The 27,398-nt window shown below is 54.4% G+C and overlaps 2 protein-coding genes across 7 annotated transcripts in view; both read left to right on the forward strand.

Annotated features, from left to right (window-relative positions):
* Window positions 1–12,446, forward strand: part of HNRNPUL1 (heterogeneous nuclear ribonucleoprotein U like 1) — a 36,281-nt gene extending 23,835 nt beyond the window's left edge. For all 5 annotated transcript variants that reach the window (XM_033430910.2, XM_004271255.4, XM_004271251.4 and 2 more), the window contains exons 11-15: window positions 6,533–6,701; window positions 7,327–7,608; window positions 8,746–9,035; window positions 10,439–10,633; window positions 11,217–12,446. In XM_033430910.2, coding sequence (XP_033286801.1) covers window positions 6,533–6,701; window positions 7,327–7,608; window positions 8,746–9,035; window positions 10,439–10,633; window positions 11,217–11,333 — 1,053 coding nt within the window. In that variant the 3' untranslated portion in view covers window positions 11,334–12,446. The remainder of the gene's footprint in view (window positions 1–6,532; window positions 6,702–7,326; window positions 7,609–8,745; window positions 9,036–10,438; window positions 10,634–11,216) is intronic.
* A 126-nt stretch (window positions 12,447–12,572) lies between these two features.
* On the forward strand, window positions 12,573–26,351 carry CCDC97 (coiled-coil domain containing 97). Of its 2 annotated transcripts, none has more exons than XM_033430903.2 (5): window positions 12,573–15,148; window positions 18,804–19,259; window positions 21,290–21,568; window positions 22,010–22,139; window positions 24,079–26,351. In XM_033430903.2, the coding sequence occupies exons 1-5, from the start codon at window positions 15,097–15,099 to the stop codon at window positions 24,197–24,199; spliced, it is 1,038 nt and encodes a 345-aa protein (XP_033286794.1). In that variant the 5' UTR covers window positions 12,573–15,096; the 3' UTR covers window positions 24,200–26,351. The 2 variants fall into 2 exon arrangements, with proteins under 2 accessions (XP_033286794.1, XP_033286795.2); XM_033430904.2 differs by lacking the exon at window positions 12,573–15,148 and adding an exon at window positions 15,164–15,422.
* Window positions 26,352–27,398: the final 1,047 nt, after the last annotated feature.

Below are 27,398 nucleotides of genomic sequence, written 5' to 3' on the forward strand. Positions count from 1 at the left end.
GAGGGACTTCCCTGGCGGTCCAGTGGTTAGGACTCCATGCTCCCACTGCAGGGGGCCCAGGTTCAATCCCTGGTCAGGGAACTGGGATCCCACAAGCCGCATGGAGAGGCCAAAAATAAATAAGTTAAATTAAAGCCAACTTCCAACCTTTTTTTTAAAAAAAAAAGGAAGAAGGAAACGTGGTTGGAAACTCCAGGGGATCAAGGTGCTTTTGCATAGGAGTGAGCATCTTACACAAAACAATTAAGCAGGAGCTTCTGGGTTGGTGAACAAGTGGACAAGTGCTCTTCAGAAGAGCATGGAAGTTCTGTGCCCCTTCCCACATAGCTTGCCCTTTGTGTTTGTTCCATCTGGCTGTTCCTGCATTATATTCTTTTATAATATATTGGTAATCTAGTGTTTAGAGTTGAAAAATTGATGCCTCGATATCCAACCTTTGAAAGGAGTACAAAGAACTTATTCTTAAAGACAAAAAAAATGGCTACTGGCTGGTGATAGTTCTTTATGACAGAAAAATTAAATGATCTTGCCAAGCAGTTAGGTACTGAGAGTAGAAATCTGGTTTGCTGATGAAACAGTTATGCTCAGTTGGCCAAGGCTATGCAATACAATTGGCATTCTTCTGTGATGGTGGAGATGTGAGATTTACTCTGGGTTCTGCTTTTCTGGAAAGTAGACATGAAAAGGTGTACTACTTTTATCCAGTGACCAATGCCACAACCATGGGATTGAGCCCTGAAGACACATTTGTGAAGAAGACAGGACATGATCCCATAATAGTAAATTTTGATAAAAAACTACTAATTGGGCTAATGTTTAGAATATATTTATGGGGGAAGGGGACAGTTGGGCACAGGGTAGTCCAAGAGCTACTCAGGGTTGCTGCCCCAGCTCAGCCCCATCAATAATGCGTACAGCCAGCCTTCTCCCCCGTTGAAGACTTTGTTTGTTTGTTTGTTTGTTAACCCTAGCCTCACTTTGCCCCATTTTTCTTGTCAGGGCATTTTGGAGCTGTAGTCCAGCTTGGCCTCAGTGGGATTCTGTCCTGAAAGATAGAGCAGTGGTGTTTTAATACCTTGAGAATTCCTTTTTTGGATACCCCAGCAAGTATTCCCTGCCTGTCTTTTTCTCAGTTTACTAGTTAAATCAGCTGTGAAACCCATTTCAAATATGTGGCCCATGGAGAAAGTTTATAATCCTAGAGGTTATAATTGTCTTAACATCTCTGTCCAGCATTTCAAAGTGGGCTTTCTCTAGAGGTCAGGGCCCCAGCCCCTCAGCCAGGCACAGAACAGTTGAGCACAGTAAAGACTTGCCGTTGGCCCTCTCAGCTTATGCTGCCTTGTTCAGGGACAGGGTCCAGGGCTGTTCCAGATGCACCTGTGGTCTTCAGGGCTGCTGGCCTCCTGGTGGAGGAACATGCAGATCAGGCCAAGTGTTCTAGGCCAACAGTGAGGCCAAAGAACGTGAACTCTGAAGGTGGGGGAGCAGGGTTCTCTGGTTGGCCACAGATTGGAGGATTGACTTGGGGCCCGAAACTAGAGATTACTGAGGCATGGGAAGAGGTCTGAAGCCAGTGGTTCGACCTGTTTTGGCTTAAACCCCAAAAAGTGTGTTCCAGAAAACCCTGGGTGGGTGAGCGTGTGTGTAGGAGATACAGAGCAGGCCCCAGGCCAGACCCTGGCATTTCCTACCCCACCAGCCTTGGCAGTGAGGGGTAAGTTGATGCTTAGCTGTCTCCTGAGTTAGATGGGACTCCCAGAGCAGAAACTGGTACTACAGGCAAAGTCCCTGCGGTCCCTGGATCTCAGCCCAGCACCATCTTTTTTCTTCTCTGGTTTTTCCTGAGTGGTCAGACCTCCTCACATTTGGCTCTTCTGGGTCTCCTGTTGGTAGTTTGACCTCAGAAATGCCCCTCCTTGAGAGGGGAGGAGAACGTAGCTACAGAAGCCACGCTAGGCCAAGTGAACCGTGTAGTTGGGGCTTTTACCTACATTCCATGGTGACCTGAGTACTCTCTTCAGATTATGTGGGTGTTAGAGCAGTGGAACAGCCGAGGAGAAAAAGAAAAGAAAGAAGAGGTAGGCCACATTGCTTCAGGTGGCTCTGCTGCCAGTGGAAATCCTCTGGAATGAAACGCTGCCTGGCCTGTCCCTTGCCTACCAAGGTGCAGAGTAGGAGCTGGCCTCTGTGAGGCAGCAAACTTGCCTTCCTGGAGGCTTCTGAGAAAGCCCCTGCAGGGCCATATGTGAGGGCCCAAACCACCCCCAGGGTTGAGGTCTGCAGGCTAGGAGTTCTCTTAGGATTCTAACAGCCCAGAGCTAGGCCAGGCAGTGATCAGAGGCAGGGCTGGATATGACAACGTCGCTGACCTTGCCTCAGCCCTCAGAACAAGTGATTGTAGTCCTGCTTTGCATCCCTGTTGGCAAGAGCCACGCCTTTGCCTGAAACAGAAACCCAGGGCTACAGTGGAGACCCAAAGTAAACTGCCTCTTGTTGGCAGGCGGTGGAGAAGAGGATGTTTCTTTCCTCTCTCCTCCCCACCCCCAGAGCCTCAGCCCATTCCATTGTTGACACTCTGGCCAAGTCTCTTACCTCACAAGTGGTTCGTTCTACTGGGTTCACCTCACGCTGAGGCTAGAGTGAACTCTTACGTCACCAGCTTTAAGTTTGCTCCCCTGGGATCCAACCCTGTCTCCTGCTGCCAGCCTGACCTTGTTGAGTTGTGGGTGGGGGACAAGAGTTGACAGGGGACAGAGGGGCTCTTAGAGACCTCAGGCTGTGAGCGGCCTGCTGTGTTCCTCCCTACTCCCCTAGACTGTCACACACCAAAACTACCCCCGCAGCTGCTCTGAGAAACCCAGCCCCTGTCCTTCGGCCCACATCACAGGGGCAATGGAAGTAGCCTGGGGCCAGGGAACACAGGCGGCCCCCGACCTCCTCAGAGTCAGCATCTTCAAGCAGGGTGGGGCTGGGAGAAGCAGGAACTAGGCTGAGGGAGCCTGCACAGCGGGAAAAGCTGACCTGCCATTGTGCTGGTCTCTTAGCAGCAGCCCCCAGTGACCACAGCAGTGCCGGGCCAGCCCAGGGTCTCTGACCTCACTGTGTTTGCTGTGGCAACGGCACCAACAGCTAACTCCCTTTCCTCCAGGGAAGCCAAGCACTTGCATTTCTGCTGGCTGGCCTAGTTGCTCTTCTTTCCTTCCTCAAGCCGAGGAGGGAGGGGAGGGAGGCGCGGTCTTGAAAATTGTCACCAAGAGGGTTCTCAGCACCTCAGTTCCAGAATGTCTGAGGAGCCATTCCTCAGAGTCTAGCCACTTCCCAGGACAGAGACCAGCTGTTTATGAGTCCTGTCTGCTCTGCCCCCATTCCGCCCACTGTGAAGCTGCAGGGACTAGCCCTCTTGGCAGTGATGCTTCTCGTCTCTATCCCCTCATCAGGACGTTGACGGGGTAGGTCTCATCCATAGAAAACCACCAAGAGGTGTTTATCCATGCCCTTGGGGTTCAAAGGAATCAAAATAGGATCACTTCTTACGGGCAAGCGAACAGTGGAATGGATTGTCCACAGAGTGGCTGGGGCCACGGTCACCCCTGGCACCCACCTACTCTGGGTTTTGTGCCAGGAGAAAACCTCATTATTTAGCTAGAGGAAAGCAAATTCTGTCTTCCTGTGACCAGATGACACCTGATTTGCTTTTAGGAATGGAGTCTAGGAAGAGCGGTGAGGAGAAGGACTTGACTTTTCCTTTGTAACCTGTGTGCTTTTTAACCATTTGTGGCTCAATGCCTCTCCTTGGGCCAGTGCTCAAGGCACAGATTATAACACGTGTATGCCCACCACACACCCACTTTGAGGGCCCCCACCCCCAGTTAATGTTGAGACGTTTTCCCTGGGGAACAGGGAAGACCATCTTTGCCTGCTGTGTGTGTCAGGGCCACAGAGTTGGGTTGGTTTAGAAAACAGCTGTACCCACAGCCCACATCTCCCAACAGGTGTGCACTGGCGTCCCTGGCCTCTAGCTGACCCATAACCCAGCTTCCTGTTCCTTGTGTTTTGGAATAGGCTCTCTTGTGCCTCATCTTTTCCTCAAACTTAACTTTCCTTGGTCCTTTCCATTGGGAAGCCTCTCCTAGGACAGTGTCAGTCCTGTTGGTCATATTTGCAGACTTCTTTCCCTGCCATTTTCACATCTATAAATCCTCACCAGAGCCAGGAGGAGGGTGATAGGATCTCTGTCTTATAGATGTAGAAATTTGAGACTCAGACTAATTAGGGGACTTGTCTACAGCCTCACAAATAGAGGCCACAGCTGCGATTTCAACCTCAAGCCTGTTCCCCAGAGCCTGTGTTCCTTCCACCCTGTCTCACCATCCCTGCCTTTCTGATGGGAAGTCACTATAGCTTGACGTTCCTTGGTCTGAGTTGCTTCAACTTAACCTTACAGTAAGAAGATCCAGTGCACCCCACCCAGTGACGGCCACATCATATCAACCATTACCTCCATTTGTTGAGTGTTGGCTGTGAGCCAGACCCTGGACTAACCAAGGGCTTTTACTCACATGAGCTCCTTCAGTGTTAATAGTGACCATATGATCTTCCTATTGTTTTCCCCTTTCAGGGCTTGAGACTTAGTAGGTATGCAGACTGAGGCTCTGAGTGGAAGTCACTCACTCAGGGCCACACAGTGTGACTTGACCAAGTCACCTTAGAGCCAGGGTGTGCTGAGCCATCCCCCCTGCGCTACCTGCCTCTGTCAAGGCAGCTTCCACCCTGGAGGCCACAATGTAGCCCCCACTCCAGGAGTTCCTCACACTTGGTCAGTTGCTTTGTGGTCCTTTTCCTGCTCAGTCCTCACCAGGCCCAGGAGGGAGGCTTTTTTTCCTCCATTTTAACAGATGAAGCAACTACAAGGACTGGCCACGGTGAGTGAGTGGCCACACTAGGACTTGATGCTGGGCTTTTTCCACCCTGCCAGGCTGCATCTTCAAAATACAACATTTTTTTGTCTGTTTGTGCATGCCCCTTTACAGATCTCTTCCCCTCTGTGGCTTCTCCCTTGAGTACCTTTCAGAGCTACTAAAAGTTGTTTAAATGCAACATTACTTATTACTCCAGTTCTGTTGAGTGTCTGAATGGGAAAAGATACCCATACAGGTGCCTGGGTCCCACCTCCAGAGACAGGTTGGGGAATACTCTGGTGGGGTTTGAGCCACTCTCTTTTTCAGTAGTGTCCGAGTGATTCAGGTACACAGGCTGAGTCCGTGGAGCACTGGGGTTTGACAGATCTGGGCGCCAGTCCCAAAGGGCCCAGCATGTGGGAGGTATTCAATGAACGGAAGCTGTCTTTACTACGGCTCTCAATCAGATGTGTCATAGAGCACCGCTCTATGCCAGCACCAGCCCAGGAAGCACCTAACCATCATCTAGAAGAAGGGAAGAGAAAGTTAGTAGCAAAACTGCACTTGCTAAAAGCACAAGTTATCGCCTTGTCAAGCTCCCTGGTTAGAAGCTTGTGGGTGAGTCTGGTGTTTTAGAGCAGGACTAAGGGAATAAAAGAACCACAGTGTTGATGAAAATGATCTATACAACTGTCAAAGGGGCTGGTTAATTATGGCATCCATTCTATAAATATTATTAAAGGAGAATACCACGGAATTCCGTAAAGGTCCAGTGGTTAAGACTCCGCACTTTCACTGCCGAGGGCACAGGTTCAATCCCTGGTCGGAACTAAGATCCCGCAAGCTGCGTGGTGTGGCCCAAAAGGAAAAAAAGGAGAACACCAGCACAGAAAAATGACAGAGAAACATTAAGTGAAAAAAAGACTTCAGAAGAGTGTGTGTTGTTTGATTCCATTAGTGTTAAAAATCACCCTGGTGGTGCAGTGGTTGAGAGTCCGCCTGCCGATGCAAGGGACACAGGTTCGTGCCCTGGTCCAGGAAGATCCCGCATGCCGCGGAACGGCTGGGCCCGTGAGCCATGGCCGCTGAGCCTGCGCGTCCGGAGCCTGTGCTCCGCAACGGGAGAGGCCACAACAGTGAGAGGCCCATGTACCGCAAAAAAAAAAAAAGAAGAAGAAGAAAAAAAAAATCACACAGATATTTCTAGAAATACATAAGAAATTCAATACAGGTCATCTCTGGGAGGTAGGAATGGCAGTAAGTGGATGAAAGGATTCTTACTCTAAACTTTATAGCTTGTACTCTGAATTTTTTTACTGTGAGCATGTGTTACTTTTAGAATGGGGGCTAAGGGGGCTGTAATGCACAGTACCACGAACAAATTGGATTAAAAAAGGAAAGCCCAAACTTTAGGAATCCCTTGTCCTGTTACTGTCAGCAGCCACTTTCCCAAGTCAGTTCATTTTCTGAGGGTAGTCTCAAGAATCTTAAAAGTGAAGAGCAGTTTCCTGAGTTTCTCTGCTTAGGAGAACTAGTATCCCTTTCTCAGTCCCTGGCCTACATAATACCCCACAGAGGAAAAGACCAACTTGTAATGACCATCTCTTGCCTCTTCTGTTACCTACCCCTAGACAAATGTTTATGGGTCAGCCCAGAGACGAAAAATGAGACCATTTGAAGGCTTCCAGCGCAAAGCTATTGTAATTTGTCCCACTGATGAGGACCTAAAAGACCGAACAATAAAGCGAACCGACGAAGAAGGGAAGGATGTCCCCGATCACGCGGTCTTAGAAATGAAAGGTAGGAAATGAGCAGTTCCCCGAGGGACATCGCAGCAGGGTCCTTAAGAGAAAAAGGGCTTTGCACAGTTTTTCCCTTCCCAGCTTCTTGATTATTCTTTTTTTTATCTTGTTCTTTCTGTGCTTCTGCTTTGTCCCTTCCCCGTCTAGTACAGCTGTGAATGGAAAAGCTGCCTGTATCCCTCCTGGGGCAGGGTTTTCAGACTAGATGGGGCTGGGGCAGGATGAGGGAGAGGATGTGTGGGAACAGGTGCTGAGAGACCTGCACGGTTGGCCGTCTGCCTCTGGCACCCACTGGGTGGGCTAGCTGAGCAAGCCTCAGTTTGCTTCTCTGTAAAAATAAGGAAGATGATTCCACCTGCCAGGCTCACTCCCTGGGTTATAAAACATTGGTTTGGTGGGGCTTAGCCACCTCTTCAGGAAAGGGAGGAGAGGGTCTTTGTTAGCCCCTTACTGTTGTCAGGGAGGCCGAGCTTGGGACCCTGTCTCTCATCTGTCGCTCACACTGCAGTCCCCCCCTCCTCCTCCCTTCTGGCAGGCCAGTGTCCTGGGGGTGAAGGAGACCAGACCTCAGAAGGTGCTGACCGCCTCTTCTTGTTCCCTCTGGGGCCCTCCCTTCCTCCTAGCCAACTTCACGTTGCCAGATGTTGGGGACTTCCTGGACGAGGTGCTGTTCATTGAGCTGCAGCGAGAGGAAGCAGACAAGCTGGTGAGGCAATACAATGAGGAAGGCCGCAAGGCTGGGCCACCCCCTGAAAAGCGCTTTGACAACCGAGGCGGTGGCGGCTTCCGGGGCCGTGGAGGTGGCGGCGGTTTCCAGCGCTATGACAACCGAGGTCCCCCTGGGGGCAACCGAGGAGGCTTCCAGAATCGGGGAGGAGGCAGCGGAGGAGGCAGCTACCGAGGAGGTGAGGCATCTCACACTGAGCTATCCCTGCTTTTGGTTCCTGGTTCAGGGTTGCATTTTGTGAATGCTTCCTCAGTCAGCAGATGACATTTCCCTGTCACCCGCAGTGGGCTGAACTCTGGTAGAGAACTAAGATAAATCAGAGTCTGGGGCCTCAGGGAAACTCTCCCACTGTCATGCTCCCCCTGGACATTGCTCCTGAAGCCCTTGCCCATTTGTATGTCGCATTGCTATTATTTTTATGAATCTTTCCCACCCCTCATCTGACCATGAGCTTCTTGAGAAGAGCGGCCAGACCGAGTTTACTGCCAGTCCTGGGTCCCACCTCAGGACCTGGCACAGGGCAAATATTAGGACTGGTTTTGCTTCTGAAACACATGGAGAAACAGGCTTGGAGAGGTTAATTTGCCCAAGATTCACCCAGCTGAATCCATAGTTGGGATCAAGTGAAGATGGATCCAGAGCCCAGGTTCTTATTAAGTTATGCTGTCTCTGAAGTGTATGATCATGATTTAGTAAGCATGCCCTACTCTGTTTCAGTCTTGTGCTGGGTGGTTTTGGAGACAGAGCCTTGACCCAGACACTATATCACCCTGTAGTGACAGTCCAGAAGGATTCTGGGCTGAATGGCACAGCCCGGGGGTACTTTGAGCTCCAGTGATATCTGATCCAGCCTGCAGGGGAGCAGGGCTCAGGAAAGGCCTCTTGAAATGCTGATATCTAAGCTGAGATCCAGAAGCCTGTAGGAATTGGCTGGGGGAAGGGTTCTGGGCTCATGAAAACTGCACAAAGGCTCAGAAGAGGCCAGCCCATTTGGCCAAGCCTGAAAAGGACTGTCCCAGTGCTTAGATGTTGGGGACACAGTAGAAACTAAGACAGCCCTGGTCCCAGGCTTACAGTCCATTGGGCAAGACAGACCTGTCAGCAGGCCCTAACAACTGAGTGTTACCAAGGCGGCATGGGGGGGTGCTCCCAGGGCTCTGGGGAAGGCCGGAGGGAGTGCTTTACTTGTTCACTGGGACTGGACTCCTGCTCTGTGCCTGGTCACACTGGAGCTACAGTAGTCTTCAAGACAGCCCAGCTCCTGAGGGTCCCAAATTGAGAACAGTGGGGCCTCTCACCTGATTCTCCAATGCAGGTTTCAACCGCAGTGGAGGTGGTGGCTACAATCAGAACCGCTGGGGTAACAACAGCCGGGATAACAACAACTCCAACACCCGAGGCAGCTACAACCGGGCTCCCCAGCAACAGCCGCCACCACAGCAGCCACCGCCACCGCAGCCACCGCCACAGCAGCCTCCACCGCCACCCAGCTACAGCCCTGCTCGGAACCCCCCAGGGGCCGGCAGCTACGCTAAGAACAGCAACATCCCTGGCTCAAGCGCCAATACCAGCACCCCTACTGTCAGCAGCTACAGCCCTCCACAGGTGAGAGGATAAGCGTGCGTGTGTGTGTGAACAGGTGAGAGGAGGTGGGTCCAGGGAAATCACCAACATGTGCTCCAGCCACAGGTCTTCACTCTTACCTCCAGCCCTGCCCTTTCTCCCTTCCCTGCCAGTGCTTTTGGCTGAGACAGACGCTAGATATTCCCAGATGCCTTCCAGACCCAGAGTAAATCGGGGAACCTACCTGTTCTGTCATCTCTCTCAGGGCGGGCTGTATGTGTTGGTCCCACAAGCAAGTACATTTCTCTTGGCTGCGTTCTCTTGGCTGTGTCACTGGCCTCACTGCATCCCCAAGAAAGCACTCAATTGGAGTTACCCCTTCAACCTAGGCTTGAAGGGGCTGATCCCCTTGTCTTCAGGATGTAGGGACAGACTCTAAGGTTGGTGAGGACTTGACCTCTGCCCTGAGAGCTTCACTGCGGAGCAGCTCCAGGCTCAGTTTGAGTTCTCAGAGAGCCAGTGCTCAGCTCTGGTACACACAGGCCCCTTAACCAGAGCAGTCCCCATTTACTGTGCACCTTCCACACTTCAGGCCTGGAGGCAGCTGCCAGGAGACACAGATGAATGGTTCTGGTCCTGGTCTAACCAGAATATTTCCTAGAACAGGAGTTGGGCAGACACAAATTCAAACCCCAGCCCCACAGCGTTCTGGTTTTGTGACCTTGGACAAACAGCTTCACCTCTTGGGACCTCGTTTTCCTCATAAAGGACTAGAGTTAGTAGTAGAACTTACTTCCAAGGTTTGTTGTGAGGGGAAGATGACATCATAGCTTTGCAGGTAAGGCTCTGGAACTAGGCAGACCTGGGGGCAAGTCACAGCTCTGCCACTTCTTACCTGTGTGGCTTGGGCCTAATGATTTCACCTCCCTGAGCCTCACCTTCCTTCTCTGTAAAACGAAGCCAATGGAGCCTGCCTCAGAGAGTTGATGGGGGGATTAGAGGAGTTGAGGATCCAGCCTGGACATGGGAAGCACTTAGGAAATTGCCACTACTGTTTTTCTTAGCAGGTCTTCCAATAACAAATACCACCATTTATTGTGCCCAATGGATGGTGCACGTAAGCTTAGTGAATACGCAAGGCAATCCAAAGGGGTGGTTCTGTTGTAATTCTCATTTTACAGAGAAAAAGAAAAACACTGGGATTTCAAGAGCTGCTGTGTGCCTTGCTCCCCCAGGGTCTCATAGCTGGGATTAGAGTCCAGAATTTAGCTCTTGATCCTACCCTGTCCTGCCATGTCACAGAGCTGACCCATCTCCTTCTCAGCCCTGAAACAGCGTCCACCAGGGAAGTTCCTTTGTGGACCCACTGCTTACAAAGGCCCTTCCTCCATCCCAGCTGAGCTGGCTATTTCACAGAGACTTGTTTTTTTCCCTCCACTTCCCAGCCGAGTTACAGCCAGCCACCTCCCTACAACCAGGGAGGTTACAGCCAGGGCTACACAGCTCCACCACCTCCACCTCCGCCACCACCTGCCTACAACTATGGGAGCTACGGCGGCTACAACCCAGCCCCTTACACCCCTCCGCCGCCCCCTACCGCACAGACCTACCCTCAGCCCAGCTATAACCAGTACCAACAGGTAAGTGCCACAAGCAGAGGGGGGAGAATGGGGAGACTTCTAGGGGCCCCACAGGGGTGTGTATTCCCAGACCTGTGTCCCTGCTTATCCCTAAAAAGATGGGCAGCTCTCTGGCCTTGGGCTGGTGTCCATCTAGTACAGTACAGCCATGCCCGTTTGTTGAACACTTCTACACTGGCTGCTAAGTAGCTGCCATCCTAGTTCCTCTCCCCAGTGCAGCAAGCAGAGGGCTTAGCAGGGGCCTCAAACCCTGATTCAGTACCATGGCCAGTGTCCATTCTGATTGGTTCATGCTAGGCCCCATACCTGCTTTTGAGTATTTTGAACATGGTATCCAGCTGTACCTGAAAGGGCATTAGGTTGGCAAGCCGGGAGGCCGGGGCTTCAGTCTCTAACTGCCCACCCATGTGACATTAGGTCATTCACTTATCCTCCCAAGGTACCTTGATTTCTCTGTCAGACCTATGTGTTGACTGTCATCACCGTACCCATCTCCACCATGGGTGAGGGTGGGGTCAGGGGAGAAGCCAGATGTGGGTCTGGATGAACGACAACCTGGTGCTCTTGGTTTCTCTCTCCCCAGTATGCCCAGCAGTGGAACCAGTACTATCAGAACCAGGGCCAGTGGCCACCGTACTACGGGAACTATGACTACGGGAGCTACTCCGGGAACACACAGGGGGGCACAAGCACACAGTAGCCAGTGTGTCCTGGAGGCCCCTGCCGGCTTCCTCCACCAGCGCCCACCTTGGCCCCCCTTGTCCACCCCCTCCGGGTCACGTGGTGCTGGGGGACGGGTCCTCCCAGGGCTGCCTCTCCTCCAAGGGGCTCTTCCCCCACACAGGGCCGGGCATTTTCCTCCGGATTCAAACAGGCAACAATGACCATTTATTTTGTTTGTCCCCCCACCCCGCTCCTCTTCCTCTTCCTCCCTTCCTCCTTTTTGACTAAAGACCACCCCCCCTCCCTTGGTCGTACAGTGAGGCTACAGGGCTGTGGGGAGGGCCCCTTCCTGTCCTCTGGTCCCAGCCCTACTCCAGCCCCTCAGCTTCCCAGATTCTCATGCAGTTGGTTGTAAATTCTTCCAGGAGCTGTTTTACTGTCTACTTTTCAGAATTTAAAAAAAAAAAATCAAAAACTTAAAAACACACACAAGTTTAAAAAAGCAAAACGCAGAGGGAGGAAGAAGTGACATATTTTTTTGGTAATTATGCTTTTTTTTTTAATTTTTAGAATTTGTCCCTTTTTACTGTGGGTCGGCTGTTGATATTTCATCAGGATAACCATTTCTTTGCTGAGTTCAGGTGACCGAGGAAGAGCCACACCCTCAAAACAAAACACACACAAAACAAAACCACAGAATCATCTTTAACCTAACTTTTTATACAATGTCTCAGTTTCCGGTAACTTTGCACACAAGCTTCTGTGTTGAGTTGAATTGTACCTGCCTTTTGTATTTGGAGAGAGTGTGACTATTGAACTTGAAACATTTTATTCTGGGCGTCTTGGTAGTTTCTGGTGGGATTAATCGGGTGAGAGGGAAGAAGGGAGTTGGGGGGCTCCTTCCTTTCAGAACATGAAGTTTCTCCCACTGCCTCCTCTCCAAAGGTCTCCCAGGTGCCAGACCTAAAGGTTTTTCCTACAGTGATCCTCTGATTATTTTTACTTCCCCTTGACCCATATGTTTTAATAGGACTTTAACAAACTGCACTTATTAAGAAATGTGTTTGCCCTGTTTTGTTTTGTTTTTGTTTTGTTTCAATAAATGACATGGCACCTCCTAGCAGGAAGGAAGCAAGGTTTCAACCCTGAAGTGTTACTGCAGTTGGCCTTTAATTGGGGCGGGGGCCTTTTCAAGGGGACATTATTTACTCACTCATTAAACACTTATTGTGGGATTTGTGTGCCTGTCCCCATTTTTGGTGCTGGGGATGCCCCCTTAAACCTGGGGCCCTCAGTTTAAAATCCACTAGTTCATTTTTAACGTGGTTTTCTGGTCTCTGCCCTTTCCAGTTCACCCACAGTCCCAAATCCCTCCCGGAATTTGTGAGTAGAAAAGGATGGAACAAGTCCCTAGGCAGAGAGCAAGGTAGGGTGATGGTTGGAAACTAGGGCTGGACTGTTGGGGTCATCCCTTGGTGTGACTGCCCATCCACATTAGGCCTGGCCTCTGTGTTGGACTTAGGATGGTTCTTGACCGTGCTCCTGGATCCAGGCTAGTGGGGATTCCAGGAGCTTCTTTATCCAGCCAGTGTTAGGTACTTGCTCTGTTCCTTACCCACACCCACTCTGGACAGTGCTGAGGACACAGCATGACCAAGGCAGTCCTGGACCCTGCCCTCATGGGGCTCTCAGTCCAGAGGTAACACGGACCTGTCATGGAATGGTGACAGCGCCAAGGTCAGCTGTGAGAGCTTGGGGTGGAGGGGGGTGGTGAGGTGAGGGCTTCGTGGAGAAGGGAACTTTTTTAAAGAGGAATGAGCTGCGACAAAAGACTTTCTGGGGCTTCCCTGGTGGCGCAGTGGTTGGGAGTCCGCCTGCCGATGCAGGGGACACGGGTTCGTGCCCGGTCTGGGAGGATCCCACATGCCGCGGAGCGGCTGGGCCCGTGAGCCATGGCCGCTGAGCCTGCGCGTCCGGAGCCCGTGCTCCGCAACAGGAGAGGCCACAACAGTGAGAGGCCCACGTACTGCAAAAAAAAAAAAAGACTTTCTGATTGCATCCCCACAGCCTATCCTCCTTCCCCAGCAACTTGAGTCATTTCTTCAATCCCCTTAGGCATGCTGTACTCCTGGCCCCTTGTGAGGGACAAGGCTGGGGCACAGGAGCAGCCAGTTCAGCTCCATCTCTTCCCTCACAGGAACTGTCTCAGAGCCTTGTGAAGGGGACACAGGCTACAAAACAGGGAGGAAGAAGGTTGACTACTTTTGAGGTCAGATGCAAGGCATCTGAACATGAGGCGGAGCCAAGGTTGATGGCTAGCTGGGCTAAAGGGAATCCTAGAGTGGCCTCTCCCTAGGGAGGGCCTCAGGTCCTCTAGGCTGGGAAGTCCCCTTCCCTGCAGGTCCATGTGTTGGGCAACAGTGCCCTCTGCTGGCCTCTCCTGGCAATATGTCTTAAGTGTAGTCAGTCTCCATCTATCCCAAGTGACAAATGAGCCACTTTCTTCCAGATCCCTTATCCTGGGAATGCAAACGGGAAGTTATTCCTCTGCCTTTGGCCTTAATATCTGGGTTACTGCATCAGCCTCCTCACAGATCTCTCTGACCTCCAGTCCCTTACCCTGATACCCCCCTGCTCACTCCCCACAGGATAAAGGAGCTCAAGCTACTTAATATGGCTTACAGGCTCCACATGCCTGGCCCCTGGTGACCTCACTGGCATTACCTTTTACCACTCCCCTTTCAAACTTAAGATCACTAGTTTGTTCTAGGGGAATCACAAATCCCTTTTAGAATCTAAATGCCATGAACTTCTGCCTTGGAAATACGTGTGTACGGTTGAGAGGTTGGTTGAATTTTGCATAAAGGTTTGTGAGGTTTTCCAATCCTTGCAGCCCGATCATGACCTTCAAGTTAGAACTCCTTTCCTATTACCTGGCCATACAGAAGCAACCAGAACTACTGATGCCTGCCTTCCTCTCCAGGGGTTTGCCTTGCCCATCCTCCTACATGAGACCCTTCTCTACCTCCCTCTTATTCTGATTCCTGATTATTTTTCCGGTCTCATTTTGGGTGTCCTTTACTCTCAGAAAAGAACCTTCCCATGGCCCTCCAGGCTGGGGTGGGCAGCTCCCTTAGCTGGACCTCTGGGTCCATCAGCCCGGCCCACTCAGGGCACTGGTAACACTTGAATGTGAGTCCCTACCCGTCACGTAGGGCAAATCAGGACCAAGGTCTCTCCACACCTGAAGATTCTTCAGGTCCTGGGAGCACAAAGTGGGAAGTTGAGTCTGATCTCACCACCTATCTCATGCTAAGCAGGGACTGGGTGTGATGGCAGAAGCAAGCGACAAGGCTTAGTAAATATTCTTGAGGTGGTGAGGAAATATGATAGCCTGGGGTCTAAACCAGAGCCCAAGCCCTCAGAGGCCCTGGAGGGTGGTCATTCAAAACATTCATCCCCAAATTAAGCATGCTGGGCTCTGGAGTCACAGCAGTCACAGGGTGAACAAGGCCTTCCCTCTTGATAGTCCAGTTTCGCAGCGGTTCAAATTGCGGGGGTGCGGCGTGCCGGAAGAATCTATCTGACCCTGGTGCCCTTTTCCTGCCTGGGGTGGGCGGGGCCGGGCGGAAGCACGCATGCGCATAGGAAAATCCAACTTCGTCCCGGAACTTTGGTTCCTGGTGCTGCGGGGCACCCGGCCCCGGGAGTGTGCTCGGCCGGAAGTGGCCGCTGAGGACCTGGGGTGGGTATGGTGTGCGGAGCCTGCCACAGCAGGTAACAAGTCGTAGAGAATCGGGATGGAGGCCGTAGCGACTGCGACTGCGACGGCGGCGACGGAACCCGGTGAAGGTGAGGTCCTGGCCACGCGGAGGCGGCGGGAGGGTGGAGTTGCGGTGTCACTGGGAAATGATTCCCCGTGAAGGCGAAGGAGGACTCTTTAAAAGGGGACACTTGGGCTTCCCTGGTGGCGCAGTGGTTGAGTCCGCCTTCCGATGCAGAGGACACGGGCTCGTGCCCCGGTCCGGGAAGATCCCACATGCCGTGGAGTGGCTGGGCCCGTGAGCCATGGCCGCTGAGCCTGCGCGTCCGGAGCCTGTGCTCCGCAACGGGAGAGGCCACAACAGTGAGAGGCCCGCGTACCGCAAAAAAAAACAAAAAAACAACCAAAAAAAGGGGGACACCTGCCCTCGGCCCTAACTGTTCCCTTCACCACTTTGTCAGATTAACCCCTTTCGTTGCAGGCTGACCTCCTTTACCCCATCCCCTCCCCCGAAATTAACCTCTTCCAAGTTCCAGCCGGCTCTTTCCGTGTCCTAGGCTAATCTAGTTCCTTACCAAGCTCTCAGGCTAGCATAAACGTCTCTGTCCTGGGCTCTCCCATTGTCCCAGCCAACCGTGCTTCTTAAGTTCCCTCCTTCCCTTGCTTCCTCCTGTCCCATGCAAACTCTACTTAGACCATACTAACGGTTCCCCCCATTTCATTCTAATTCCCGTTCTCCGAAAGTCCACAGTCCCATCTGCTTCCTCAGGGTCGTTAATCCATTTCTGTGCTCCCCCATCTCTTTTGCCAGTCTCTTTATTTCTCCTGGTGCCTCCCCATCAGTACCTAAAATGCTTTTGTTTTGCTCATCTTAAAATTCTATCCTGGGGGCTTCCCTGGTGGCGCAGTGGTTGAGAGTCCGCCTGCCGATGCAGGGGACACGGGTTCGTGCCGCGATCCGGGAAGATCCCACATGCCGCGGAGCGGCTGGGCCCGTGAGCCATGGCCGCTGAGCCTGCGCGTCCGCAGCCTGTGCTCCGCAACGGGAGAGGCCACAACAGAGAGAGGCCCGCGTACCTACCACAGAAAAAAAAAAAAATTCTAGTGCTTCAGAGTAATCCCGTGTGGGGTGAGGTGCGGTTGAGAGGTTGGTTGAAACATCACTGGACAAGAATTGGTCATTTTTGAAGCTGGATGATGGATATATGGTGTGTGTGGGGGGGTCATTGTACTTTCTACTTATGTGCATGTTTGAAAGTTTCCAGAATAAGAAAAAAGCTTTAACCTAAAAAGGAAATCTATCCCTTGATTCCATGCTGCCTTCCAGATACCATTTATCTTCTCCAAAGAGTCATGCACACTTGCCTCCATTTCCTCACTACCCACCCACTGCAGTCTGGCTTTTACCTTCAGAAACTGCACCCATCGGGGTCCGCAGCGACCTCCCTGTGTAGTTAAACTGAGTCACCCTGTTCAGTTTTTTCCTTATTAGACTACTTGGAGAATTCAATGCCATTGACCCCTCCATCCTTCTTGAAAATATTCCCTTGGTTTCTGTGACACCACTCCTTGTGATATCCTTCCTATCTCTCGGGCTCCTGCTCAGCCAGTATTAGTTTCCTGGGGCTGTTGTAACAAACGACCACAAACTGGGTGGCTTAAAACAACAGAAATTTATTCTCTCACAGTGCTGGAAGCCAGAAGTCTGAGGTCAGTATCACTGGGTTGAAATCAAGGTGTCAGCAGGGCCATGGAGAGCTCCCTCAGAGGCTCTAAGGGAGAACCCATTCCTCACCTTTTCCAGCTTCTGGTGGCTCCTGGCATTCCTTGGTTTGTGGCCACATCACTCCAATCTCTGCTTCTGTCTGTCTTCACCTTGTGTTCTCCTCTGTGTGTGTCAAATCTCCCTCTCATAGGACACTTGTAATGGCGTTCAGGGCCCAACTGGATAATCCAAGATAATCCCCCTATCTCAAGATCCATAATTTAATCATATATGCCAAGACCCCCTTTTTTTTTTTTTTTTGGCCATGTAAGGTAACATTCACGGGTTCCAGGAATTAAGGCGTGACTATCTTTTGGGGGCCATTTTTTAGCCTCTCACAGCCTCCTTCACAGACATGTCTTCTCCCCATCCAGTCAGGACTGTTTCTTGGCCCCTCTTCTCTTTCCATACTTTACACACTCCCCCCACCCTCCCCGCGACTTCTTATTTCCTTCAGCTTTACTTCTGTTCTTTGCTCTGACGACTCGCATAACTCAGTCCCCAGCGCACTTCTCCCCTGAGAAGTCTCCCATGTACCAGCAGTCTTGTAAATGCCTCCCCTTGGATGTCTCCTGGGCCTGTCATACCGTCCATGTCCCAAACCGGCCTCAGCATCTTCCCCCAGGCTTGCTCCTCATCCATGTCTCTGTGTCAGGGACAGTTTGACCAGTCCCCTGGCCAGAGCCCTGTACCTTAACTGGATACCTCCCTCACCTCCCAGCCCTTCATTCCAATGACTTGTCCTCCTCGGCCTCCCAAGCGTCTTTTTAACCACGACCCCCTCCTGTCCCCTCCTCCACAGCCCCTTTACCTGGTCCAGCCCAGTCTTCTCTTGCCTCAGTCATTAAAACCCTCCCTGAGGGGCTTCCCTGGTGGCGCAGTGGTTGGGAGTCCGCCTGCCGATGCAGGGCACACGGGTTCGTACCCTGGTCCGGGAGGATCCCACGTGCCGCGGAGCGGCTGGGACCGTGAGCCATGGCCGCTGAGCCTGCGCGTCCGGAGCCTGTGCTCCGCAACGGGAGAGGCCACAACAGAGAGAGGCCCGCGTACCGGAAAAAAAAAAAAAAAACCCTCCCTGAAACCCGTTGTGCCTATAACTACCACCCTCTTTCTCTTCCCCACCCCAGCCAAGCTGAAGGAGTTGTCTGTACCTCCTGTCTTCACTTATTTCCTGCTTGCTGTAGCCTTGCTCCAGTTGCCACCACTTTTGAGAAGCAGCTTGCACCAGGGTTTGCCCAGCACTCAGCTTTTCTGTTCCCAGTGCCTGTGCTGTCTTTGACCTTGCCTGTCTTCCCCCATCAGACAGGGTGCTCCCTGGGGGCTGAACTGGATCCCTCCGGGGATCCTCAGCGTTGCCCAGCTCAGGGCCCGGCATAGATGTAGAGTTCCTGAAGAGTGGTTGGATGGATATGCAAATGAGTAGGAGAGAATGAGTGAGTGAGTGAACGCGTTAGTGAATGTATTGATGATTTCGTGAGCAAGGGAAAAGGCAAAATAGAGTGAATCAATGAATGAAGTGGTCAAGGACCAAGTAAATACACCAAGCACGCTGTCTCAGGGCCTTTGCACTGGCTGTTCCCTCTGCCAGTTCCCACAGAAATCTCATGGCTCAGTCCCTCACCACCTCAGGTCTCTACTGAAATGTCACCTTTTTGGCAAGGCCTTCTCTGACTGTCCATTCAAAATTGCAGCCTCACCCCCATTCCCTCCTCCTTCCCTTTTTATTTTCCTACACAGCTCTTGGAACCACCTAACGCACTATATGTTTTCACTAACTATGTTTTCACATGCCTGCGTTCCCCACTAAACTGTCAATCTCTTGCTTACTGTGGTATCTCTAGGGCCTAGAAGGGTGCCCAGAATATAGGAGGTGCTCAATAAATGTGAAATGAGTGAGTGAGTGAGCACCCACTCCCTTTCACCCACTGCCCCATCCGCTTTCCCATCCCCGGACTGGCTGATCTTCCCTCTCCCCACAGGCTGCACGGAGCCCAGTCCTGGGCACTGGGGGGAGCTGAGCTGGACGCCAGTCCCATCCAGACCCCAGGACAAGGCAGAAGCAGCAGAAGGAGCGCCAAGGGCCCTAGACACTGACCTCTCAGAGGTCGAGGACGCGGCAGTGAGTGCTATGCTGCACGCCGTGGCGGCCAGCCGCCTGCCCGTGTGCAGCCAGCAGCAGGGCGAGCCCGACCTGACCGAGCAGGAGAAGGTGGCCATCTTGGGCCAGCTGTACCATGAGAAGCCACTGGTGTTCCTGGAGCGCTTCCGCACGGGCCTCCGGGAGGAGCACCTGGCCTGCTTTGGCCACTTGCGCGGTGACCACCGTGCGGACTTCTACTGTGCCGAAGTGGCCCGGCAAGGCAGCACCCGACCCCGCACCTTGCGCACCCGCCTGCGTAACCGCCGCTACGCTGCCCTGCGTGAGCTCATCCAAGGTGTGGGGGCGGACAGGTTGGGTGGGAGGGGAGACTGAAGCAGAGGAAGTAAGAAACAAGGATGCAGGAACAGAAACGCAGACAGAGATCCTGGGAGATAAGTTTTAAGACAGGGACCCGGGGAGAGACGGAGACAGAAATGTGAGGTGACAGGGTGAGATAGGGAGAGACAAACAGGGCCCCAAGGGAAGAGAATGGGACAGGCAGTGAGAAGGGTCAGAATTTAGTAGATAACAGAAGTGCCGTTTCAGACCAGCAGGCCGAGGACACACAGTATCCAGCACCGTGAGAACTGGTTACCCCTCAGGGAAACCAGATCCCTACCTCACACTGTACACAGAGGCATTGACAAAAACCTAGGGGAATATGTTCCTGACCCAGGAGAGGCAAAGGCCTCTTGAAAAAAAAAACACATGTGAAAAGCATGAAGGAAAACATTGGTACATTTCTCTTTTTTATTTATTTACTTATTTATTATTTTTGTAAGATTGGTACCTTTTTGACCATGATGTAGTTACAAGCAGCTTTGTGACCAAAGACACCAGAACTAAAGTTAAAAGATGAGAGCAGGGGCTTCCCTGGTGGCGCAGTGATTGAGAGTCTGCCTGCCGATGCAGGGGACACGGGTTCGTGCCCCGGTCCGGGAAGATCCCACATGCCGCGGAGCAGCTGGGCCCGTGAGCCATGGCCGCTGAGCCTGCGTGTCCGGAGTCTGTGCTCCGCAACGGGAGAGGCCACAACAGTGAGAGGCCCGCGTACCGCAAAAAAAAAAAAAAAAAAAAAAAAAGATGAGAGCAAATGAAGGAGAGAGTGAGTTAAGATTCTAGTTAGGGAGAAGGCACAGGCTGTAGAGAAAGGGATCCGGAGAGAGTGGAGCACAGTGACCAATGAGGAGCAGGGATGAAGAGAGGAGGGAGGATGAGTGAATGAAAGAAGTGGGGTTAGGTGACAGAAACTGAGAAAGCCAGAGAGACAGAGATGGGTGGAGACAGAGGGGCAGAGGAGGGGAGGGAGAAACTGAGACCCAGAGAGAGAGAGTGACAGTGAAAGATAGGGAGAAGGAGGGAGAGAAACAGAATGTGGTGGGAAACATGGGGAACAGAGAGGCGGGTAAGAGAGAGAAGGCAAGATGGAGGGCAGGACAGGGATGGTCCCAGGATTCCTGGGCTCTGAGGGCGGGGCTAGGACCAGCGGCGGGAGGGACTGGGCAGGCTTAGCTGTTATCTGAGGGACAGAGCTGCCTATGCTGAGAGACATCAGGAGACGTATGAAGCCCCTGGGTTTGGGGAGTGGGGAAGCCAGGCCCTCAGAAGGGGTGGTTGCAGAGAGGAACACTCTGGGGAGAGGTGAGATCTGGGGTCTGGAAGACCAACAGGGACACCCACACCTGGGCAGATGCCCTGCTAGACCTGACGCTGTACACACACACGTCTGCTCCATGAAGGTGTACACTTATGTGCCCAGCAGTGCAGGCGTGTCCAGGTGTGTGCACCAACAGCCAGAACGGGGCTCAGCAGACAGGCACACACAGTCTACATACTGGCTTCCATGCACAGTATACCTGCCCGCAATGTCCTGCACACCAGCTCCCAGATGCAGGGACCCACAGCAGTGTACACACACACACACACACATACACACACACACACACACACACACACACGAATCCTGCCCAGGCACAGTCGTACACGGGCCCTAGGCCAGCAGTGCCTCAGGCCAGGATGTCCAGCAACCTGACTGTGTACGCTACATGTTTGGACACATGAGTCCACACGTAGATACAGGCCTGGTCGCGCACACGTGCTTAGACACGTGCATGAGTTCTCGTGGTCACGACCTCAGGCATCTGTGTTTGTATACATTGCTGAATGTGGACGATCACACTCACACTTGTGTGTCTACGGCTTCCTGTCAGCGCAGTCCCACGCCTGGGTGGACACAGGTCTGCGCAGGCCCACTCACCCTCCGCCCAGCCCCTCGCCTGGCCCGCAGGCCCTTGCCTCCACGCCCACCCTGTCTCCTCCGTGCAGAGGGCGAGTACTTCAGCGACGAGCAGATGCGGTTTCGGGCCCCGCTGCTGTATGAGCAGTACATCGGGCAGTACCTGACCCTAGAGGAGCTCAGCGCCCGCACCCCGGCCCAGCAGCCACCCAAGCCCGGCCCCCCCGGCACTCCCGCCTGCCTGCTCTCTGACCTGCTGCTCCAGTCCTACCAGGAGCGGGAGCTGCAGCAGCGGCTGCTCCAGCAGCAGGAGGAGGAGGAGGCCTGCTTGGAGGAGGAGGAGGAGGAGGAGGACAGCGACAAGGAAGGTGAGGCCCGGCGGTGGGGAGGCCCCGGTGTCGCACAGCCCGGCCCCAGGCTGGTGTGTCTCAGCTCCACAGCACTAGGCCGGGCCCGCCTGCGGGAGCAGATCACGGCCCTGCCCTACCTGGCCTGAGTGCCCTGGCCCTTCCCGTCCTCTCCAGCATCCCTGTCCCTGCTCCTCGAAGACACCAAGCAGTCCCTCACCTCCAGGCCTTTGCTCATGCCGTTCCCTTTGCCACCCTTCAGGCGGCAGGTCCTAACCCTGCTCTGTGGCCTCCAGAGCATTGTGTTGTCACGTGTTCAGTGTGTGCCCCAGGAAGGTAGGGACGGGGCCGTCTTGGTCACTGCTGTGTTCCCAGTGCCACCCAGCACGAAGGATGCAGCTCTCTGTGGAGGTGTGTTCAGCACAGTCCTCACACACCCCAACCTGGGCGTCTCCCCTACAGACCAGAGGCCTGACAAGGACTTGGAGGCCTGGGTCCCCGACTCGGAAGAGAGGCTGATCCTGCGGGAAGAGTTCACCAGCCGGATGCACCAGCACTTCCTGGACGGCAAGGATGGGGACTTTGACTACAGGTGCTCCCGTGCCCTCCCCGCACCCCCCACCAGTCCCCCAGCCCGGCACCCCACGGGACATGGGCTCTGGGGTCACACAGCCCAAGGGTTTCAGATCAGAGATCAGTGGGTGACCTTGGAGTAGCTTTGTCCCTGTCCGAGCCTGTCCCCTCACCTGAAGGAGGGGAGTGAGCAGGGCTGACATTCAGCTCCGTATTGATAAAACACTGGAACATTCCCATTTGGGTAGGTGGTGGTGGTGGCCTGGTAGGATGCCAGTACTCCAAGCTTCCTAAGTGTCCCCCAGGACCCCGGACTTCCTCATGCTGCAGGAAGTAATCCCTGGCAGGGTAATGCCTGGCGTGGAGGGGCCTGTGGTGGGTGCCCCTGCAGTGCTGGTTGTTCATTTCTCCAGTAGAACCCCAGGGATAAGATACCTGGGCCACCTGCTTTGGAAGGATTTTGCCATCAGGGAAAAGGACACAGGCGAGTGAGGTATCAGAGTAAAAGATAAACGGTTTTGTCAACGGAGGCAGCCTCGCCTGTGGTCTGGAACATCACGTGTGGCAGCAGAGGGCCCTGGTTTCAAACCCAGCCCGCATGACATATGATCAAGCAGAGCCTCAGGGCCTCGTCAGTAGAATGGCGGCGGGGGCGCGGGGGGTGGTGTCACGATTGCCACAGCTACAGCAGCGCCTGGTACCAGAGCCTCGCTGGCCCAGTCCGGGATCCCCAGCTCCAGAGGCGAGTTTCGCTGATGCACTTTTCCATTGACTCATCTCAGTGTTCCACACAAGGCAGTGAGTAGAGTCCCTGGGCTGTGGGGAGCCCTCGTAAGGGCACCACTGCTGTCATAAAGCCAGGTGCCCACGAGGAAGTCGGCCCTGGTGTGAGGAATGGGGCGTGGTGGGGACCGAAGCCTGTCCCCTCTCCGAGGGGCAGCTGCTGAGCTGCCTTCAGCCACCAGGTGCTCAGCGCTGCTGGGTCCAGGCTGGGGGTGAAGCAGGGAACAAAACCGATGGAAGGGTTCCCTGCCCTGAAGGAGTCCCACTCTGGCGAGGAAGGCAGCAAGGAGCAGAAGGGAGGTGCTGGAGGTGCGAAACATCTAGTGGCGATGGGGCCAGGAAGAAAGAGCAGGGTCCCGGCATTGGGGGTGGGAGCAGGGTGATGAGGTGGCCGGGGAAGGCTCTCTGAGCAGGTGACATTGGAGCAAAGACCTGCAGGAAGTGAGAGGCAGGCGACATCAATACCCTGGGGAAGAGCGTTCCTGGCAGGGGGGGCAGCAGGTGCAAGAGCCTTGAGGGGCACAGAGGAACAGCACGGTGTGCGAGGGGTGAGGGGGAGGCGGTCTCATCAGGGGGTGGCGGGGCTGGATTGGACAGGGCTTCCTGCACCAAAGAGAGTGTGAGGGAGCCTGGTAGGGTTTGGAGCACAACCGGGGGTCCTTCTCACAACTTAGGACCACTTGTTGCCTGAGGGCAAGGTTTGTCAACTTCAGCACTGTGGACCTTTGGGGCTGGATAACCCTTTGTCCTGTGTGTGGCAGGTGTCGAGCAGCATCCCTGACGTCCACCACTGGATGCCAGTAGCAGCCCCCCAACTTGTAACCACCAAAATGTCTCCAGTTATCACAAATGTTCCTTGGGGGCGGGGAGGCAGAATCTTCCTGGTTGAGAACCACTGCCTCAGGGCCCAGATGTGGGCCCATGTGTCACCACATCTTCTGGCTTTTTAAGAGAAACCAGAAGTTTATATGTAAAATCTCTGCTTTGGAAAATGTTGCCTTTTGTTTGAAGCCCTGAGAGAGGCAACATAACCCAGCTGTAAGTTCGCTCTGACTTACAGCTGCCAGCGTATGGCCTTTCACTTCAGGGGGCCCCAGGCCTCAGCTCCTCTCCACAGAAGCGGGGAGGCTGGGGTGCAGGCAGAGCCAGCCCCTGACAGCTCCCTCCCCCTGCAGCACCGTGGACGACAACCCTGACTTCGACAACCTGGACATCGTGGCCCGGGATGAAGAGGAGAGGTACTTCGACGAGGAGGAGCCCGAGGACGCACCCAGCCCAGAGCTGGACGGGGACTGATGGCTGCGGCGCCCACCCCGTCCCCCGCCCCAACGAGGCTGCTGGTTACAGGCCAGGCCGGCTCAGTGACTTTCTCTAGGCGACAGCAGGGTGGCTGCCCTATACCACCAAGCCTCGCTAGGTCTGGTCCCGTCTCCACGGCCCCCTCCCCCTTGCTCTCCATTTCCTTCTCCCCCTGAACCCTGGTGCCTCTCTCCCTCCTCTCTCCTCTCTCTCAGTCTTTTTCTCACCACCTTTCTGTCTCCTGCTTTCTGTCTCTCGCTCTTTCTCCACCTCCCTCTTTTTCCTTTCTGTCTTTCTCTTTCTCCGCCTCTCTCTGTGCCTCGGCCTCTGTCCCCACAACAGGGCCCAGGATGAACATCCTCCCCTTGACCTAGGCCGGTGGGGCCCTTTGCCGCTGGAGCTGGCCAGGTTGACCCCAGAGCGGAGCCCCGCCTCTCCCTCCCCAGCCCCGCCTCTCCCTCCCCAGCTCCGCCTCTCCCTCCCCAGCCCCGCCTCTGCCCTCCTGCCCCTCTGTGCTTGAGGCTCCGTCTCACACGCACCTCCTTGCCTCTGGTACGTTCCATCTCCTTCGGCCTCCCTCCATCTTTCGCAGCCTCTGTGCTGGCTCTGTCCCTCTCTGTCTCTCAGCCTTTATCTCTGGGTTTCAGTACCCCCCGCAAGGCCCTGAGCATCCCCCATCCTGGCTGCTGTGGGCCACAGAGCCTGACTGCGGAGTAATCGGGCCTCACTGTGGGCAGTGGGGAGACCTTGGGGGTGGCCACCAGCTCTCACCTCTCCCTCAGGACCCAGGTTTGGGAGAGGTGTGCAGGGGCAGCGTGGGATCGTGGGCCTGCCAGGTCGGGTATAGAGGGAGAGGAGGGACTTTCCCCTCCCAGCCCCACCAGCCCCCCTCTGCCCAGCCACAATTTTCCCTTCCTTCACTTCCTCCACCTCCCTCTCCCTCTCCTGTTTACACTTCCAAAATATGCACAGGCTGTTATCATGGGTCCTGAGTCATCACACACACACACACACACACACACACACACACACACACACACACACACAGAGCCGGCCCCAGCATCCCTGCCCCAAGCCGGCCCCACCGAGCCCCCTGCCGCCCTGGGCTAATGGGAGCCAGATGGCCGCCTGGTGACTCAGCCACTGGCCTGTGGGAACCCAGGCATCCCGCCTTCCCATGCCCCCATACCCAGCTCAGGCTCCCCCAGTAGACATACGCAGGGAAGGGGCCAGCTGCTAGCGGGGGAGGACACAGGCCATGTGTTGGAGAGGTGGGGCCCGGGGACCCCTCACTCCTGTGAGCCAGGCCTGAAGGACCCTCAAAACTGCCTTCTCCAGCATGGGGCCCAGAGTGCCGGGGAGACCCCACGGACTCCTGGGGCCACAGCTTTTGACCCCCAGGCCTCGCCTCTGCCCTCTGGCTCAACTGGAATTAGAGCCAGACACAAAGTGAGAGCTAGACAGAGGCCAAGGGATGTTCAGACAGACTATTAAATAAGGAAACTTCCGGTTACTGAGCAGTTCTGTCCTGTGCCAGGCCCCAGCAAGGTGCCCGATGCTGCTCTGAATCCTCCACACAGCCCCGCGAACGAGGGGCTCAGCTCCGTTCCGCATGTGGGTCACAGGAGGCCCAGAAAGGAGATGTCACGTACTCAAGGCCACGTGGCCATCAGAGATGGAAACTCGGGTGTAGAATCGTAAGTCCTGGAGACCACCTCCTGGCCTGCCTGTCCGCTCTCAGGGCCACACAGAGTAGACAGACACACAGACTTCTTCAGGGGTAACGACTGAAGGAGAGTTAGCTGTTGAGGGTAACAGCAGCTAACACCTTTGGGGCCCTCCTGGCGCGCTAGGCACTGTCCTTCCTATGCACAGATGGACGGCATCATCTAGTGTTTAGTACCTGAGTCACTGAACCATCACAGAGGTCCCATGCAGTATAAACTGTCAGTACTGATAGGGTGTCTCCCAGAGGAGGCCCAAGGCGATCCAGCCAGCTAGACTCACAGTTGGGAGAGATGTTTGTCTCGGGTGCTTATATTGCTGCCCTCAAGTTGTGAGAGGTCTTTCATAATACAGGCATCAGCCCTGGGTGATGGGCACATTTTTCAGCAGTCTGTCATTTGATCATTAAATTTGTGATACACTGCGCCATGCCTAAATTTGTTACATACATTTTTTAAGTGATGAGAGACGGCAATTGAGTCAGAATTAGGGTTAGTCAGATGGCAGAGAAGGAGCGTCTGTCTCAGAGACCGAGGTGGAGCCCAGAGGCACTCCCCCATCACAGCCTCAGACCCGCTGAGACCTGGAGGTGCCCAGAGAGGCGCCTGGCCCTCCACTCCTGGTTCTGGGGTTGGGGTGGGCGGAGAAGCTGAGTCAGGGAAGGGAGAGCCCCTCCGAGGGCGTCCGGCCCCCACCCCGTGTCTCCTGTCTGTCCTGGCCAGGCTCTGCTGGCTGCCACCCCACCCCCCATGTCTGACACCTCTTTGCGTCCTGCCCCTCTCTCCTCATCCCCTCCAACCGCCTGCCTCGCTGTCCCTTCTCCCTGCTGCTGCTGTCTCCTTCCTCTGCCTCTCCCCTAGCTCCGTCTTCCCTTTCGGTCTGTCTCTGCAGCTCTCTGACTGTCATCGTCTCCCCATCGCTTCTCGTCTCCCCTCTCTCAGCCCCTTCTCTTCCCCCTCGTTGTGCCCGGGCCTCTGCCTCCTCTTCTCTCCTCTCCCTCCTTGTCATTCCCTCCCTCTCTGTCTCTGCGTCCCCGTCCCCGTGCCTTTCTGTCAGAGCACACACCCCCCCGGCCTCGTCTTCACCCTCATTTTTTCCTACCCCTCTCTCCACTGTCTCCTGGCCCACCGCCCTTGTCCCATCTGCTGGTCTCTCTCCCAGATCCTGGGAAGCCCAGCGGGGGTGTCGGGGTCAGGGCTTCACTGGTGGCCCCTGGGAGCCCAGAATGAGGGGTCACCACCTCGCCCCCACCCAGAAAGGGGGCAGGGAGGCTGCGGCCTGTCTGGCCAGAAGGAAGTGACTGTGCTGTGGCCTGGTCACCCCCGCCCCCAAGACCTGCCCGGCTGCTGCCGCCCCCGGGCTGGGGCCAAGTAAACACAGCCGCCGGCAGCCCAAGATATTTATACTGAGGTCCGGGCGTGGGTCCAGTGCCCACCACAGCCCCTGCCCTGCCCTGCCCGCCACGGCCAGC

The sequence above is a fragment of the Orcinus orca genome, chromosome 20 (assembly GCF_937001465.1).
Source record: "Orcinus orca chromosome 20, mOrcOrc1.1, whole genome shotgun sequence".
NCBI classification, from domain to species: Eukaryota; Metazoa; Chordata; class Mammalia; order Artiodactyla; family Delphinidae; genus Orcinus; species Orcinus orca.